The sequence below is a fragment of the Prionailurus viverrinus genome, chromosome A3 (assembly GCF_022837055.1).
Source record: "Prionailurus viverrinus isolate Anna chromosome A3, UM_Priviv_1.0, whole genome shotgun sequence".
Taxonomy (NCBI): domain Eukaryota; kingdom Metazoa; phylum Chordata; class Mammalia; order Carnivora; family Felidae; genus Prionailurus; species Prionailurus viverrinus.
The window spans coordinates 104,691,433-104,711,583 of NC_062563.1; the positions used below are offsets into that span (position 1 = coordinate 104,691,433).

A 20,151-nucleotide genomic window follows, 5' to 3' on the forward strand; every position below is an offset into this window, starting at 1 on the left:
TGGAAATCAGGAAGTATGAGGCCTCCAGCTTTGTTCTTTCTCAGGATTGCTTTGCCTATCAGGGTCCTTTGTGGTTCCCTACAAATCTTAGGATTGTTTTTTCTATCTGTGAAAAATAACATTGGAATTTTGATAGGAATTATGTAGAATGTATGGATGGCTTTGGGTAGTATGAACATTTTAATAATATTAATTCTTCCAATCCACAAAATGGAATATTTTTCTATCTATTGTGCCTTCTTAAATTTCTTTCTTCAAAGCCTTATAGTTTTCAGTGTTCAGATCTTTCACCTCCTTGGTTATATTTAGTTCTATTTTATTGTCTTTGATGCTGTTATAAATGGGATCGCTTTTCTTTATTTCTTTTTCAGATATTTTGTTGTTAATGTACAGAAATGCAACTGAATTTTGTATGTTGATTTTGCATTCTGTAACTTTACTAAATTCATTTATTGGTTCTAGAAATTTTTGGTGGATTCTTTAGGATTTCTATATACAAGATCATGTCATCTGCAAACAGAACAATGGTAATTCTTCCTTTCCAATTTAGATGCCCTTTCTTTTTCTTGCCTAATTTCTCTGGCAAGGACTTCCAGCACTATGTACAGTAGGAGTAGTGACAGTTTGCACCCTGTCTTGTTCCTGACATTAGAGGAAAAGCTCTCAACATTGCACTGTTGAGTATGTTATTGATTTTTAGTTTCATACAATTGTGGTTGGAAAAGATACATGGTAGGATCTCAATTTTCTGAAATTTGCTAAGATTTGTTTGTGACCTAACATGATCTATCCTGGAGAATGTTTCATGTGCATTTGAAAAAAAAATGTGCATTCTGCTGTTGTTGGCTGGAATGTTCTGTATATATCTGTTATATCCATTTGATCTAAAGTATACTTCAGGTCTAAAGTTTCCCTATTGCTTTTCTATCTGAATGACCTATCCATTATTAAAAGTGAGATGTTGAAGTCCCCTACAATTACTGCACTATTTCTCCCTTCAGATCTATTAGCATTTGCTTAATATACTTAGGTACTCCAATGTTGGGTCCATTATATTTACAACTGTGATAACCTCTTAATGACTTGACCCACTTATCATTATATAATGACCTTCTTGCCACCCATTAGATTTTGACTTAAATTCTATTTTGTCTGATATAAGCGTAGCTACCCCTGCTCCCTTTTGGTTTCTATTTGCATGGAATATCTTTTCCATCCTTTCATTTTGAGCCTTTATATGCCCTTAAAGTTGAAGCAAATCTCTTATATGCAGCATATACTTGGGTCTTGTGGGATTTATTTTAATCCATTCAGCCATTTTATGCCTTTTGACTAGAGAATGTAATCTGTTTACATTTAAATAATTATTTATATGTAAGGACTTACACCATCTTATTGTTTTCTGGATGTTTTGTAGTCTCCTTGCTCCTTTTTTCCTCTTGCCATCTTCCTTTGTGATTTGATGATTTTCCATAGAGAAAATCATTTTGCTTCTCTTCTTCTTACCTTTCGTGTCTACTGTAGGTTTTTGCTTTGTAATTACCATGAGACTTACGTAAAATATTTTGAGCTAATAGCAACTTCAATCACACACAAAAATTCTACCTTTTTGCTTTACATTTTTTGAGAGAGAGAGAGAGAGAGAGAGAGAGAGAGAGAGAGAGAGAGGGGATCCCAAGCAGGCTCCACACTCAGCGCTGAGCCTAACAAAGGGCTTGATCCCACAACCGCGAGATCATGACCTGAGCCTATATCAAGAGTTAGACGCTCATCTGACTGAACCACCCAGATGCCTCCACATCTTTTTATGTTGTGTATCTCTTAACAAATTATTGTAGTTATACTAGTTTTTAATACTTTGTCCTTTAATCTTTATGCTAGGGTTGAATGATTAACATGCCACCATATTACAGTATCAGAATATTCTGAATCTGGCTATATGCTTACTTTTACTATTTTTATGTTTTATGTTTTCTTACTAATCATGTCCTTTCATTTCAGCTCAAAGAATTCCTTTCATCATCTCTTTTAAGGCAGGCCTAGTGGTGAAGAACTCTCTCGGCTTTGGTTGCTTGAGAAAGTCTATAGTTCTCCTTCATTTTTGAAGGACAACTTTGCTAGGTTAAATATTTCTGTTTAGCAGGGTTTTTTTTCTTTCAGCATTTCAATATATCATCTCACTCTCTCCTGGCCTGCAAAGTTTCTGCTGAGAAATCCACTGACAGCCTTATGGGGGTCCCCTTGTATTTGAGGATTTTTTTTCTCTCGTTGCTTTTAAAATTATTTGTCTTTTAATTTAGACCATTTGATTATAATATACATTGAAGAAGATCTCTTTGAGTTGAACGTCTTGGAGGGCTTATGAGCTTCTTGAACTTGGATATCCAAATCTCTCCCCAGATTTGGGACATTCTCAACCATGATTTCTTTAATAAACTTTCTACCCTTATCTCCCTCTCTTCTCCTTTTGAGATTCCAATATGCATAGACTGTTCCTCTTGATGGTGGCCCATAGTTCATGTAGGCTTTCTTCACTTTTTTTCCTTCTTTTTTCCTTTGTTCTCCTCTGACTGGATAATTTCAAATGATCTGTAGTCTCCTTCACAAAATCTTTTTCTGCTCAATCAGGTCTGCTGTTGATGTTCTCTACTGCATCTTTCACTTTATTCATTGTATTTCCCAACTTTGTAATTCCTATTTGGTTCTTTTTAATGATTCATATATTTTTGTTAAATTTCTAATTTTTTTCACGTATTGCTTTACTTATTTCATTGAATTATCTTTCTGTGTTTTCTTGTAGCTCACTGAACTTCCTTAAAACAGCTATTTTGCATTGCTTATCAGGAAAATTGCAGATCTCCATTTCTTTGGGGTCAGTCACTAGAAAATCCGTATGTCCCTTTGGTGGTGTCATGTTTCCTTCATTTCTCGTGTTCCTTGAAGTCTTCCACTGCTGTCTTCACATTTGAAGAAGTTATCACCTCCTCTAGTCTTTACTGACTGGCTTTGGGAGAGAAATACCTTCCACCGGTCCTCTTATGAATTGAAGCTTTCTCAGACCTTCTATAGATACACATGTTTCACACCTCTTATTCCCTCTTAGGGAATCGTTCTTAAGACTGTACTACTTTTTTTCATCCTGCAAAACCAGGATTCGTGCTTATAGCTTCTCGTTTGCTCCCCCCTTGGGTGGTACTGAGGGCTCAAGTTTGTATGCGTTCTTCTAACCCCACAGGGTCAGGCTGGCTTTCTTCAGGCGCTCACTAGCTGTCTGCAGAGGCTGGCTCTTGCTGCCCTTGGGAATGCACACTGATAACTGGCCATGGAGTAGCAATGAGTCAGTGACCAGGCATGTAGAGTGTTGTGGGTGTCCGTGGACCAAGCTGGAAGATCTGTAAGTGAAGTGTCCCCAGCGGTTCATAAGTGGGTTTCCTGAAGGAGTCTGCAAAGCAGTTAGTAGGATCCACATTCGACTGATGTCAGCCCTGGCTGCTATTCTCCCAGCTACTCCTTGCAGTCCATGTCATGCAACACACCTCAGAAATCTGGGTAAGAGGAGAAAGAAATGGGTCTCTTGGGCAATGTCCCACACATCTGGGGAAGCTGGGTGTTCACTTACACACTCTCACTTTCCCCTGTGAGGAAAATCACAGGCCGAAAGATCTCTTTTGTCACTGAGCTGTGTTGCCTCAAGGGAGAGGTAACATGGGTAAAGTGAAACTGTTCCTCTTACTCTCTTCAATGCATCCAATCTCAGATTATTTTTTGCTCCAACAATGTGCTGGTATTTGGTGGACTCATGGACTTATACAAAGGCACTGTTACCCTTGGATGATTATCAAAATTGGTGTTCTCTGGGGGTAAGATGGCAGAAAACTCCTATTCCGCTGTTTTGATGTTGTCAATAAACTTGTCTATGTCTACAAAAAACCTTTGTTGTGATTTTGATGGGGATTTCATTAAATCTATAGATCATTTTGGGCAGAACTGACACCTTCCTACACAGAGTCCTCCAGCTGATGAATATTGTATGTCTCTCCATTTATTTAGGATTTCTTTGATTTCTTTCAAGCATTTTGTAATTTTCAGCATATAGATCCTATTCATGTCAATTGAATTTAAACCTAAGTATTTCATTTTCTTTGGGATAATTGTAAATAATATTGTGTGTTTAATTTCAGTTTTCATGCTTGTTATTAGTATATAGAAATGAGATTGATTTTTGTGTATTGATCTTATATGTTGCAGTCTTGCTGAACTCAGTTATAGGAGTTTGGGGATAGCTTCTCTGAATTTCCTATGTAGATAATCATATAATGTGGAAACAGAGACAGTTTTTATTTCTTCCTTTATAATATCTAGGTCTTTTATTTCTTTTTCTTGCCTTATTGCGCTGGTATAACTTCCAGCCCTATGTTGAATAACAGTGGTGCCAGTGGACATCCTTGACTTGTTCCTGACCTTAGGGGAAAAGCATCCAGTGATTCACCAGTAAGCATGATGTTGCTTATATTTTTTGTATACACTTCTTACCAAGTGAAAGAAGTTCCTTCCTAATCCTGGTTTGATAAGATTTTACACTGTGATTTCGTCAAAAACTTTAACTGTGGAAACCAATATGTCCATGTGATTTTTTTCTCTTACAGTCTAATGATACGATGGACTACAACAATTGATTTTTGAATGCTAAAGCAGTCTTGCATATAAAGAATAAATTCCATTTCGTGATGGTGTATAATTCATTTTATACACTGTTAGATTCAATCTGTTAATATTTTGTTGAAGATTCTTATATCTAAATTTATGAGACTTATTGATGTGTATTTTTCCCTTTTTTGTAATGTCTGCTTTTGGTTTCAGAGTAATACAAGCTATATAAAATGAGTTGGGAAGTGTTCCCTTCTTTCCTATTTTCTGGAAGAGATTGTGCAAAGTTCTTCTTTAAATGTTTGACAGAATTCTTCAATGAAACCTAAGCCTGGAGACTTTTTGAGGAAGTATTTTATTATTAATAAAAATTCAATTTGTGAGATTATAGGACTATTCAGGTTGTCCATTTCAAGTTGGTGTTTGTGGTTTTTGAGGAATTGGTCAATTTGACTAAGTCATCAAATGTATTAATGTAAAGTTGTTTTCTAGTATTCCTTCATTATTCTTTTAATTCCTGCAAGATACCTAGTGACATATCCATGTTCATTCCTAATATTGGTTATTTGAATCTTCTTGGGTTTTTTTTTTTTTTATCACACCTCCTGGGTTAGTCTAGTTGATGACCTCCATTCTAGTTGCGGAAGGGAGGGGCTCAGCTCTCCACTGGATCCTGCTAACACTGGGGTACAGGGTTAAATCATACTGGTGATTTGCTTCATTTTACATCACCTCAAAGGGTCTTGCTGCTGCTGAGTAGAGGTGGAGGCTTAGCTCACCAATGGGCCCTGCTGACATTACCCTGATGTAAAAATCTGACTTCCAGTTGCTTCCACTAGGCAGGGAATAGAATATTAGATCTCTGCCCAGCCCCACCAATAGCACCAGGTTGGGTAATGGCAGTGCTACCTGCTACCTGCTTCTGCCTACTTCCTTGGATCAGAGGTCAGGTGAAAGATCAGTTCCTGCCAGGCCCTGCTGAAATAGGTGTGTGTGTGTGTGTGTGTGTGTGTGTGTGTGTGTTCAGTTTTTCTCTTTTGTTTGACTGATGTAGGGAGGGTATTTCTAGAAAGGTGTTTTTGTTTTTTTGGAGGGGGTTGGGATTTTTGTTTGTTTGTTTGTTTTGGTTTTGGTTTTGGTTTGTTTGATTGTTATGGCTGTTAGGCCACCATCTTCCCTATCCTTTGGCTGGGGAGAACAGGCTCTTCCTGGAGTTTGTGCCTATTAGAGATTCAGGGCATACATATATGCCCTATCCAGGATTTAGGGGAGACAATAACGAAACCCAGAAAACTTACAGCCATTGCCTTCCCCCAGTTCCAAGATCTCTAGGCAGTCTGCTTTCTTCCTTCTCCCTTTCAGAATTTTCTTACATTTGTTTGTTGTATTATGTATTCAGAGTGCTTAATTATTAAGAGGGAGAACCTGGGAGGGATAGGGCCATTCCATCTTAGCAGAACCAGAAGTCCCTATTTTTCTTTTTGAAAAACACCAAATTATGATCACATTGTATATATAATTTTATATCATTTTTACTTACCATATCATAAGTTTTTAATTTCTGTAATAAACTCTATGTAAGTACAATTTTAAAAGCTATATAATTCCCAACTGAGTGGCCAGAAGATGATTTACATAATCATTTTCCTATTGTTGAAAATTTAGATTCCAACATTATTGCTGTAATAAATAGTGTACTAATGAAAACGTTTGTGCCTTAACGTTTTTCTGTATTTTAGGATTATTACCTTAGATAGTCCCAGAAGTAGAATCACACACAGCCTAATAGGAACATGGAAGAGTGCCTCTTTTGTTCTCAACACTGGGACTTCAATATACTCTTAAACATGAATCAGTCTGATAGAGAAAACAGTATGATAGTATGCCCTAATGTGCATTTCTCTGATCGCCAGTGAGGTTGATCAATTGCCCTCCTTTTGTAAATTGCCTTTTCATGTCTTTGTGCCTGTTCATCTTCTGGGTCTTCATACACTCTTTTGGAATAGCCTTCCCAGTACAAGAACTGACTAATTGTGTCTAAGAAGCTGTTTTCTTAAAGCAAAAAAGATATAGTTCAATGTCAAAGATCAGCTAGGAGAGAAATAATTTCATCCCGTGTTCAACTACTGCAAAGATCAAGCGCTTAACAGGAAAACTTACCTACCAATTAAATGAAGACATCAGATGAAAATAAAACGTACGAAACACTTCAGATTTCTGGGTGACTCTTAATCTTGAAAGTTACACTGTTTAAGAAGAATAAACATTTCCGAGAGGCACCTAGGTGGCTCAGTCAGTTAGGCATCCGACTCTTTTTCTTTTCTTTTCTTTTCTTTTAGCTGTTTGTGCACAGGGACTTTATTAGCATTTTGAGTAATAATCAGAGGAGTCTTCCAGCCAACAAGTCCTTTCTTGTATGTCTATTTGCTTATTTTGTTTTTATTTTTTATTTTATTATTTTTTAATATGAAATTTATCGTCAAATTGGTTTCCACACAACACCCAATGCAATAAGTCATACAGAGAAAGACAGATACCATATGTTTTCACTCTTAGGTGGGTCCTGAGAAACTTAACAGAAGACCATAGGGGAGGGGAAGAGGAAGAAACAAAGAGAAGGAGGGAAGCAAACCATAAGAGACTCTTAAAAACTGAGAATAAACTGAGGGTTGATGGGGGGTAGGAGGGATGGGTAAGTGGGTGATGGGCATTGAGGAGGGCACCTGCTGGGAGGAGCACTGACTCTTGATTTTAGCACAGGTTATGATCTCAAGGTTCATGAGATCAAGCCCCACGTCGGGCTCTGTGCTGACAGTGTGGAGCCTGCTTGGGATTCTCTCTCTCCCTCCAAATCTGCCCCTCCCCCACTAGCACTAACACACCCATGTGCGCTCACTCTCTCTCTCTCAAAGTAAATAAACTTTTTTTTTTAAAGAAGAATAAACATTTCCTGAATCTTACCTGCAGCATAACAACATTGTCACCTTCAAAAGTTACAAACACATCCGTGTCACATTTGAGGCCTGAGATTCGGTTTTCCATCATGTAACCCTATTGCAGAAAAAAGAAAAGAAATATATTTTAAATGTGCAATCCCATCATCATAAAAGACTAACCTTTTCTTTGAAATTATACAAAAATACAGAAAATGGAAAAGAATACAGTAACTATAGTTCTCCTGCCCAGAGTAACCATTCTAAGAGTTTTAAGCCATCACACTTGCTTTTGATCTATAAATATTATTTCAGATTTGCCTTCATTATTAGTAAAAACATTTGGACATAGTCATGTCACACTTTTTCCCCAAAATATTTCAACAAATTGTGCTGATTTTTTTCTACCTCTCTTCCAAATCTTATGAATTCTAATAAACGTCAAGAAATTAGTGATTATGCCCTAAATATATGCAGGAGAATGATGCCTCCTCCACCCCAACCTTTTTGAAATTAGCAAATGTACCTGACTCTCGGGACACCACACAAAAATCCTAAATTGCCACGCTGCGTGTTAATATCATTAACTACTCTGAGTCATAAATTCACACCCCAGTTTCCAGCTAGTGTTTTTTTCTTTTTTTATTTCCTGAAATCCTTATTTAAATGGCAGTAGCCTGCTGCTCATTTTCAAAGTGTTGACAGTAGTTCTGCACACAAACTGGGAGAAGCAGCTGCTTGGGAGAAAGTCGATCGGCCCCAGGCAAAACATAGAGCAGCAAAGTTTGCCTGTGTTTGGCCTCGGGCCCTTCCCCTTCTGAAGGCCCCTGCACGGTATTTCTTCCAGTTCCTTGCTCTCCCCATTAAATCTCTAGAATCTTTCCCACTCTCAAAATCGGCTTCCACAAATCAATCCTGCCTAAGTAAGTTATATCAGAGGTGACTGCCAGGCTACTTCTCCCCGGACTATTTGCATTTAGCACTTCAGCTCTGGCGAGGGAATGACAAGATTCAGCCTCTGCTGAAATTTGCAAGCCGCACGGAGCAGCGCAGAAGGGCGCTCCCGTGGGCAGCCATATGCTCCCATCTCAGGGTACCTTGCTTTCTTTCTGAAAATGGCCACTTGAGTCACAGAAGCCAGCACTTCTGGGGGCTTGCTGCCTGCAAAAGTCTGGAGCATCAATCAGTGCTTCCTGACCCGGGAGCCATCTTCGGATGCCCCTACTTTCCCACACCCCCACCCAGGCCAGCATCACAGCGGTCTACGCAGGCCGAAGTGCACAGTGTAAGCATCTGCAGGACTGCTTAAGACTTACATAAAGGTAAACAGGCTGTATTTACGGAGAAATAAATCAATAACATTGCCAACCTCCCCGGCCCCTGCCCCATAACCACAGGGATAAACCCGCCCCACAGGCAGACCACGTAAACTTAGGTGCCCACTGAATGTGACCAGGCTCCGGAATGTTTCCCTGCCGCAAGGCCACAGCTGACTCACATTCATCATTGTGACACCGCCATTCATCGAGTGCCCGCTACAACTCGGTTCTGGACTGGGTGCTCTACCCGAATTTCACTTGCTGTTTCACATAATCCTCTTTTTTTTCTCACAACAGCCACGTGAGACATCACCCCATCTCACAGACGAAGAAAGTGAAGCTTGAGAGCCATGTTGGAATGTTCTTGAATAATCTCCTAAGTTCTGGTGTAGAAAAGATGAACACTACATCTATCACCTCGGTATTGGGAAGAAGCCTTTATACTCAAGAAGCATAGCTGCTAAGTGCTCAAAAGAATGATTCTGAAGAAACAACACACTTTTTCTTTGAGAATTGTGCTCCGGTCTATCCCACTAGGGGTGCAAGTGTCAAATTCTTTGCCGTTCTCTGACACTTCTGAATCTGTTCACACTCTGCTCCAGGAAGCCAGGCCACAAGGCTGTAAAATGACCTGAGAGATAATCTACTCAAGACGCAGCAGAATCAGCAAATGAATACTGACAGCCTCTCAGAGAAGGGGCAATAGAGTCCTGAGAACATGAAGATGCTCTATCTTATATATTAGTTCTTCCAACGCAGTATCATTTATTTCTCTTCCGGATGGCGAAACTCAACATTGAAATCCTCCTCATGTTTGAAACCCGAGTAAAACCGCATCGCTGCTTCTCAATGATTCCAGACTCTCCAAGGCCTGGACAGAGCTGAGGTACAAGGCTCACAGCCCTCACAGAGCTTGCAGGCAGCTGAAGAAGAAACAGCACAGAGAAAACCCAAAGCCAACTGCGTGCAAGACACGGTTGTGGCCAGCACATCGCTTCCAATCTCCTGAAACTACCAAGGGCATAGTTCTGATCTAATTTCCTTAGACTAGGCCAGAGAGACCTACCCTCATAAAAATCTAAATCTTTGAAATATCCGAGGTGACCCGTTGAGAAACTAACAAGGTTCAACAAATTCTAGGCAGCTGCGTTCCGTGTGAACATGCTCTCAAGTTTAAGGAGAGACACACAATGCAGAGAAGTTACTCAGTGCAGACTTGCAGCTGTCTTCTGGAGGGACTAAATTCTAAACTTGGGACCCTGAATTCTTTGGAGACAAATGATTATAACCACTGTGTGTGTGTGTGTGTGTGTGTGTGTGTGTGTGATTTTCTAATTAAAAATGAACTTGAGGTTTTTAATAAATTACTAAAAGCAATACATAAGCATTATTTTAAAAAACCAGAACAGGGGCGCCTGGGTGGTGCAGTCGGTTAAGCGTCCGACTTCAGCCAGGTCACGATCTTGCGGCCCGTGAGTTCGAGCCCCGTGTCAGGCTCTGGGCTGATGGCTCAGAGCCTGGAGCCTGCTTCCGATTCTGTGTCTCCCTCTCTCTCTGCCCCTCCCCCGTTCATGCTCTGTCTCTCTCTGTCCCAAAAATAAATAAATGTTGAAAAAAAAATTAAAAAAAAAAACAACCAGAACACAGGAAAACCCAACAGAAAAAAAGATAAAGTCATCTGTAATCTCAGGATGTGGAGATAAAAGGGTGTCTGGGAAAGAAAGCCCCCAAGAAAAAGGCTTGGAATAGGAGCTGAGATTTCGAGGGCAGAGACAAGTGTTAGGAGGAGGAAAGTGGGGCGGGACTGGGAAACCAGCAGATCAGATCTGGGCAAAGGGAGCCATGGAGTGTTTTGGAGGGAGGGGGAACGTGACTGAGCATGTTACAGTTAGAGAAGTCTGAGGAGTGAGTTGGGTGTGAGGAAAGCCAGAACCAGGTGAGCAAGACAGGAAAGTTAGAGTGCTGGATTTGGGGAAGGAGGAAATATGTTAAACTCATAGTCACCTATATAGCACCCATCGGTGGCAAGCTGAGGGGCAGTCCTGGGCTCTGCAGCCTAAGATACTTTCCATGCCGGGTCATAACCCGGCACTTTGTACCTTCATCAGGATTTTTTTTATGTCTTTTTTTTTTGGGAGACAGAGAGAGAGAGAGAGAGAAAGAGAGAGAGAGAGACAGACAGACAGACAGACAGAGCACAAGCAGGGGAGGGGCAGAGAGAGAGAGACAGACAGAATCTGAAACAGATTCCAGGCTCTGAGCTGTCAGCACAGAGCCCGACGTAGGGCTCAACCCCATGAACCGCATGATCATGACCTGAGCCAAAGTTGGATGCTTAACCTGCTGAGCCACCCAGGCACCCCTCCAGGTGTCTTTCTAAGCAGAGGACGCTGAGGCAGAGATACATAGAGGGAAGACCATGTGAAGACATGTCATCTACAAACCACATGGAGAAGCCTCAGAAGAAACCACCCCTGCCAAGAAAGAGCCTGATGTTGGACTTTCAGCCTCCAGAAGAAATTTCTGTTTTTTAAGGCATTCAGTCTGACATACGTGGTCACGGCAGACCAAGCAGACTGACGCAGTGCAGGGGGCGTGTGCACACACATAGAGCAAGAAATCAATGTGAACTGCTTCTCTGACGTCAACATATCCTTTGGAGTCCAAGGAAATCCTTCTCGAAGCCATCATCTCAAGGTACTCGACAGCATGTTGGGAAATGAAATGGTAGTCCCATGAGTTTTCTTTCTTTTCCACACCGGACTCCTAAGTAGGGGCATTTGCTTATACATTTCTGGTGGGGGGAGGCAGATGAGAGAAAGGAGGGAAGTGAGGAAGAAACAGGTTTCATCTCCAAAAAAGTGAATAATATTTTCCATTAGCTTATTTCACTCTTAATTAAAAAAAGAAATATAGAATAGACAGAGGGAACTCTAAACTCCATGCTCCCAAAGCCAACAGAATCCTCAGGGGGCAATGTAGCCCGGAATCTGGTCTCCATGAAGAGAGAGCACGCTGGGTAGATGTGTTACTCTATCTCTGCCTTCTGGGTTACATCGAGCCTCTTAGCAAGTAATTGTGAATGTCATTAAGGTTGTGTCCCATTTCAGTAAGAGCCCCATGAAGCATATTTTATGATTCAAGCTTTGTACACTGCAAGTTTAATATTTTCCTGCTGTTTTTAACATCTCTGAATTTTTTTACTGTATGATTATATTTAATAAATGGATAAGAACAAATTAGAAACAGGCTTTCTTCCCTCCTTTTAAACAAATTGAGGGCAAATCTTGTTAATTTGAAGGAGAAGAAACAGACAGAAATCAATCTTATTTGTAAGAGGAGGGTCAATTGGAAATACAGGATGGACTGTTTCTTAGAGTTGTGTTAATTTATGCCTATGTATCTCCACACCTTGAATGGGGCAGAGCCTGTGTGCAAGGTCAGCTGATGTGTGTGAGATGCAATACAGCCTTTCCTGTGACAGCCGTGGTCTGAGGGGGATCTTCTGACAGCCAGAGTTCAACGCCCAGCAGATGACGGATGTTCCTATGGAGGTGACGACGAGTTGTCCCGCCCTGCCCTGCCCTGTTTGCTTTGAGATGACCCTACAGTGTCAGGGCTTATAAACTGGGGAAACGGAGAGGAGGGAGTTCATTCATAGGTCCTGTCACCAAAGGTATAGTGAGGGTCTCACTTCGCAGGCCCTATGCTACACGCTGCAACCACAGACATGTGTTGCAGGAGAGAGATAGGTGTTGGTCAGGTAGACAAATAAAATAGGCAATTAAACAATCTCTGGTAAGTGCCAGAAAGGAGAAGATCTGGGTTCCATAGAGAAAAAATAACAAGAAAGACCTCTCCTAACCTAGATAGATGCTGAAGAATATTTTCAGAGGGCTTGTTTAACTTGGAAACTTAAAGAAGAGGAGTCAGCCACGCCAGGAATGGAGAAAGCTTGCTCCCGGTGAAAGAACAGCGTGTGCAAACACCCTGAGGCCATGAAGAAGCACGGAATGTTCAGGGACTAGGAAGAAGGCTGAGCTGGAGGTGGTCAGTTGGGGGAGAGTGGCCCAAAGTTAAGGTAGAAGAGGTAGATAGGGGTCAAGTGACTCGGGAGCCGTCAGGAGTTCATTTTAGGTTAGTGTAGGTGCTAAGTCATAAAATAATTTTGAGCTTTGGAGTGAGATAACTTGTGACTTTATAAATTTTTTTTTTCAACGTTTATTTTTGGGACAGAGAGAGACAGAGCATGAACGGGGGAGGGGCAGAGAGAGAGGGAGACACAGAATCAGAAACAGGCTCCAGGCTCTGAGCCATCAGCCCAGAGCCTGACGCGGGGCTCGAACTCCCGGACCGCGAGATCGTGACCTGGCTGAAGTCGGCTGCTTAACCGACTGCGCCACCCAGGCGCCCCAACTTGTGACTTTAAAAGTTGGCTATAGCTGCTGAGTGAACACAGCCTAGAGAGAGAGAGAAGTTGGGCTAGTTGGTGGCATGGATGGGAGACATGGCGGCATGGAGGTGGAGGGAGAAGGGCTCGGAGAGGATTCAGAGTGGGCATGAGAGCAAGGAAGCCTGGGCCACATGAACAGTAGGTGTATGGTGTGGTGTCTACTGAGTTGGAGAATCCTGGGGCAGAAGGATATTTGAGGGAAAGATCAAATTTTCACGTCCGTCGGTGTGAGGTATGAGAACCTGTGAGCGATGAAAGTTAGATACGAGACTCCGGACATGTGAAAAGGGGTCTGGGATGGAGATGTAAATTAGAAAGCCTTCACCATACAGGTCGTATTTAAAACCTCAGGAGAAGACGGGCTCATCAAGAGTGTGAATACACAGAAGAGAGGACTCAGGCTCAACGTTCTGAAAAATGCCAACATTCAGAGGTCACACAGAAGAACACTGGCAGAGGAGACTAAGAAGACAAAGAAGCCGGAAGAAAGCCAAAGAGTACTGTGTCCTGAAGGCTGAGAGTGTGTCCACGAGGAACAGGCATGCTTTGGCGAGTGAGGACCGAGAAGTGTCATTTGGACTAAGCCATGGGGAATCGATGGCAGCTGGACTAAAACTGTTTAGGGAGCATGGAGGAGGGGAAGTTAGATTTGTCTCTGGCAATATGGCAGCTAGATATTCTTTTTTTTTTAATTCTCCAGTAGAAATCACAAAATCAGAGCCTGGCACAGGGCTCAATCCCACGACCCTGGCATCATGACCTGAGCCAAAATCAGGAGTCAGACACGCAACTGAGCCACCCAGGTGCCCTACTCATAAAATATTTTTAAAAAATCATTTTGAATGCATGGTTAAGCTAATAAAGAGAAATCTTCACAGGCTGGACACAATGAGAAACCATGGACTCCAAGAGGGTACGATGTGTTGAGGCCAGATAAGAGGTTATGTAAAGACCCCTACATATACATAGTCTCCTGGAAAACAACACCTACCATGGGTGAAATAAGAAAACACCACCCCTCACCCAAGAACATAATGAGGAACTTGGCTAGTCTTAGCTCTGGCTGTGGGGGCCGGGGGGTGGGGGGGGCAGGTGCAGAAAACATCTTTCCTGAGAGTTTTCAACCAGGGCTCTGTGGCCAGAATCCATACTTCCTATGAGGCCCCTCAAAGTCCCAAACAAAGGAGCCAGTTTAAAGTGGGTTGTTGAGATCATCAGGCAGCTGGCAGAGGTAAATATAGATCCTCACTGTCCTGAAAAAACTATCCAGATGAAGTTCCAAATATCATGGGATCAACTAAAAAAAAAAATCACAAATCACAAGGGGAAATAAAGAATAATCAGAAGAGCTAGACAATAACAGAACCAAACCTGCAGAGGCAGCCCACATGGATATTAGCCTAATATACCTAGAAGTGGATAAAATCAAGAACATGGCGATAACAATGACCTAAAATTTCCAAAATGATCAAGTGACACAAATCCACATATTTAGCAAACTCAAATAACCCCAAATAGTTGCATGGAAACCAATTTGACAACAAATTTCATATATGGAAAAAAAAAAACAAACAATACTTAGGCACATTAAGTCAAATCACAGATCACCAAAAAATAAAATATCTTGAAAGAAGCAGAGATCCCCACCCCCCGCAATAGATTGCCATGAAAAATTAGACAGATATCTGGGGCGCCTGGGTGGCTCAGTCGGTTGAGCGTCCGACTTCAGCTCAGGTCACGATCTCGCGGTCCGTGAGTTCGAGCCCCGCGTCGGGCTCTGGGCTGATGGCTCAGAGCCTGGAGCCTGCTTCCGATTCTGTGTCTCCCTCTCTCTCTGCCCCTCCCCCATTCATACTCTGTCTCTCTCTGTCTCAAAAATAAATAAACGTTAAAAAAAAGTTAAAAAAAAATTAGACAGGTATCTGATTCTTCAGTGACAAGGGAATCCAGAATAATTATAAAAACTTGAAAATACTGAGAGAAAATAGCTGCCGACCGTGAAATCTATACCTAATAGTACTTAATCTTTTAAGGTTGAGCATAAAAGGAAGACATTCAGACAAATAAAACTGAAGTTCATTACCACAGACCCACACTAAATGGTATTCTGAACGCAGGGGTAAGGGCAATGGCTCAAGAGATGCCAGAAGGAATTGTAAGCAAAGACACTGGTAGAAGGCAAAAGTTCTAAAGAAACCGTGGTTCCATAGAATAATAAATACAAAGGCTAGTTGATGGAATTAAAAAACATAGCGCTGAAGTAATGGATACAATAGCACAGAAGTGGGGAACTGGTATTTAGGGAAAGCAATCTAAGCCCTGCGTTGTTGGAAGAAAGATGATAATTAACTTTCAACTTCACATGCTAAATGTGCATAATAAAATTGGCAGATTGGGGGCATCTGGGTGGCTCAGCCAGTTGAGCGTCAAACTCTTGATTTTGACTCGTGTCATGATCTCGCGGTTCATGAGATCGAGTCCCATGTCAGACTGCACTGACAGCAGGGAGCCTTCTTGGGATTCTCTCTCTCTCCCTCTCTCTCTGCACCTCCCCTGCTCTCTCTCTCTCAAAATAAAGAAATAAACATTAAAAAATTTTTGATTGCTAGGTTGACCACAAAATGAACATAATTAGAATGAAAACCAGATGAGGGAAGAGTGGAAAAGGGGCAGAAATAATAAATCTGAAAGAAAGTAAGAAGTCCAAACAAGCAGAGATAAGACACAAAAATAGCAAAGAGTAAGATGGAAGAAATGAATTCAAATATATCAGTGATGACAATAAATACTGAGACTAAAAAGATAAAAATGAGGTTGTCAGAGTAAATTAAATTTAAAAACCAGATAAATGTTATTTATAAGAAACAATACAACACAATAACAGAAAAGTTTAAAGTGAAAAGATATAACAGATAAACACCAACCAAATAGAAGACTCTGTCCTTGTATTACTATTGGGCAAAATACATGTTAAGGCCTTGCTAGAGCTAAAGAGAGTCACTGCAGCAGAACCAAACAATCAATTCAGGAGGAAGCTAGAACAATTCCAAAATTGTAAACATCAAATAACACAACTTGAAACTCATGAGACCAAAACTGGCAGAATTATAAGGAGACACTGACAAATCTACCATGAAAGTGGGAGATTTTAGCCCACTCAGTATTTGATAGGTCAGACACACCAAAACCTCAGTAAGAATAGGGAATATTTGAATAATGCCATTAATAACCTTAATCTATTGGTCACATTTAAAACTGCATCCAATTACTGAATGCACATTCTTTTGAAGCACACATGGAAACTGTCCATGTTTCTAGGCCACAAAGTAGACCATAACAAATTTCAAAAAATCTGTATCTCATTGGCCATTTCCTCTGACTACAATGGAATTAAGTGGAAAAATCAATATAATAATAATTATTACTATAACAACAAGATAATGAGAACAGTTACTAAAAAGAAGGCAGTATTGCACAGTGGTTGTACCCTATAGCCCAACTGGATGGGTTTAGATCTGCCAATTCAGGAGCTGTGTAATTCTGGGCAAATTGCTTAAACTCTCAGTGCCTCATTCTTCACATACGCAACACTGGGATTGTAAGAGTCCTACTTTGTGGGGTTGTTGTGAGGATTATATAAAGGTTAGTTATTATTTAAAAAAAAACTGGATATTAGGAAATCTGAAAACATTCCTGGGTCAAATAAGTCACGATGGAAATTAAAATTTACTTAGAATTGATAAACAGAACTTTTTATTTATCAAATTATGGTTGATCCAGCCAAAGCAGTATTTAAAAAGAAATGGTACAACTTTAAATGTTTATAATAGAAAAGGAGAAACAACAAAAATTAATGAGTAATATCCAAGCTAAGGTACTAGAATAACGGCAGGAAAATAAACACACGAAAAGTAGGAGAAAATAAATAATAAAGATAAAAACCAATTAAATAGAAAAACCAGATACAATCTGGACAGGATCAAGTGAACCAAAAGTTTATTGTTTGAAAAAAATACAAAAATAGAGCACAAGATAAGGGGATGGGAAAAATAAACAATATTAGGAATGGCAAAGGGAGCATAACTGTAGATACGGCGAGGACTGAAAAGATAAAAGGACATTATGAATTTATGCCAATAAATTTTAAAACTAAGAATAATTGGAAAAATTACTGGAAAGATATAAATGATGAAAACAGACTCAAGAGGAATAGAAAACCTGAGTAGCTATACCACTAAAGAAAGAGAATCGATCATCTTTAAATATTCCCAGAAATAAACTATTAACCCTATACAGCTTTACAGGTATTTGTACCAAATATTCAAGGAGCAGATGATTTAATTTTATGTAAACTCTTTGAGCAAATAGAAAAAAAAGAAACACTCCTTCCCCAAGTCATTTAATGAAAATGGTATAACTTTGATATCCAAATTGGACAAAGGCAGTGCTAGAAAGGAATAATACTCTTATTATTGCAGATGGAAAAATCCTCAATAAATCTTAGCAGACAGAATCTACAATGTATTACACACAAACACACACACACACGTACACTCACACACACTCATACACACCCCATGACTGTGTTTATATCCCCAAACTCAAGATTTGCTAAACAGTAGAAAATCTACTAATATAGGGGCACCTGGGTGGCTCAGTCGGTTGAGCATCCAACTTCGGCTCAGGTCATGATCTCGCAGTCTGTGAGTTCAAGCCCTGCGTTGGGCTCTGTGCTGACAGCTCAGAGCTTGGAGCCTGCTTCGGATTCTGTGTCTCCCCCTCTCTACCCCTCCCCCGCTCATGCTCTGTCTCTCTCTCTCTGTCAAAAATGAATAAACATTAAAAAAAATTTTTTAAGAAAATCTAATCTAAGTTCACTACATTAACAGACTAAAAGGAGGAAAAGGTACAATTATCTCAATAAAATAAATGCACATAATTCCCTAAGAGTCAAATCTATTCATAATTTTAAAACCAGTAGAAAAATAAACATAAGCACACAAAAGCCTCCACACAACTAAAGATAAAACAGACCTTCCTTGACATAACAAAGAATATTTGCAACTATAAACAACTATATGCCAACAAACTGGACATATAGAAGAAATGGAAAAATTCTTAGAAACATAGAAGTTACCAAGACTGAATCAGGAAGAAATAGAAAATCTGAATAGATCAGTTACTAGTAAGGAGACTAAATCAGTAATCAAAAATCTCCCAATAAAGAATAACCTTGGAACAGATGGTTTCACTGATCAATTTTACAAAACATTTGGAGAAGAATTAACACCAATCCTTTTTAAATTCTTCCAAACATATCAAAGAGGAGGGAACCCTCCCAAACTCATTTTATGAGGCCTGTATTATCCTGATACCGAAACTAGAAAAAGCACACTACTAGCAAAGAAGACTGTAGACTAATATCTCAATGAATATGGTATACAAATTCTCAATAAGATAGAAGCAAACTGAATTCAGCAGCACATGAGGAGAATCACTCACCATGATCAAGTGGGATTTATCCCTGGGATGCAAGGATGGTTCAACATGTGTAAATCAATCACAGTAATACATCACATTAATAGAATAAAGAAAAGAATCATATGATTATCTCATAGATGCAGAAAAATCGCTTGACAAAAGTCAACATTCATTCATGATAAACTCTTTTTTTAGATGTTTACTTATTTTGAGATAGAGAGAGCACAAGCAGGGTAGGGGCAGAGACAGAGGGTGAGAGAGAATCCTAAGCAGGCTCCACACTCAGCACAGGGCTTGATGTGGAGCTCAACATGGGGCTCAACGCAGGGCTTGATCTCATGACTGTAAGATCACAACCTGAGCCAAAACCAAGAGTTGGACGCTTAACCGATTGAGCCACCCAGGTGCCCCCATGATAAAACTCTTAACAAATTAGGCATAGAAGGAACTTGTCTTAACATAACAAAGGCCATATATGACAAGCCCACAGCTAACATCATACTCAACATATGATGAAAGGATGAAAGCATTTTTTCTAATACCAGGAACAAGACAAAGGTGCCTACTCTCATCACTCCTACTCAACATAGTACTGGAAGTCCTAGATAGAGCAATCAGGCAAGAAAGAGAAATAAAAAGTATCAAAATTGAAAAGAAAGAAGTAAAATACTAATAACCAAATTTCTAAAAAAGCAATAAAAAACCAGTCACATTTACAACAGCATCAAAAACAGTAAAATACTTAGGAATAAATTTAACTAATGGGGTAAAAGGTCTCTATGCTGAAAATTATAAGACATTAATGAAGGAAATCAAAGAAGACATATATAAATAAAATAATATCCCATGTTCATGGATTGGAAGAATTAATATTGTTAAAATGTCAATACTACCAAAAGCCATCTATAGATTCAGTGCAATCCCTACTGAGCTTCCAATGGTATTTTTTACAAAAGTAGAAAAAAACACTCTTTTTATATAGAACAACAAAAGACCCCAAATAACCAAAGAAACCCCAAGGAAGAAGGACAAAGCATGAGGTATCACACTTCTTGATTTCAAGCTATACTATAACATTACATTCATCAAAATAGTATGGTTCTAACATAAAAACATACAAATAGATCAATGGAACAAAACTGAGAACCCAGAAATTAACCCAAACATATATAGTCAACTAATATCTGACAAGGGAGCAAAGAATACTTAATGGAGAAAAGACAGTCTTTCCAATAAATGGTGCTGGGATAACTGGATATTCACATGTAAAGAGTGAAACTGACCCACCATTCTGTAAGAAATTAACTGAAAATAGATT

At 39.9% G+C, this 20,151-nt stretch overlaps 1 protein-coding gene across 1 annotated transcript in view; it reads right to left on the reverse strand.

Moving 5' to 3' along the window:
* Nucleotides 1-20,151, reverse strand: part of ACOXL (acyl-CoA oxidase like) — a 312,998-nt gene that overhangs the window by 136,536 nt on the left and 156,311 nt on the right. Inside the window, exon 13 of the mRNA XM_047854457.1 lies at nt 7,609-7,698. Within this exon, the coding sequence (XP_047710413.1) occupies nt 7,609-7,698 (90 nt within the window). The remainder of the gene's footprint in view (nt 1-7,608; nt 7,699-20,151) is intronic.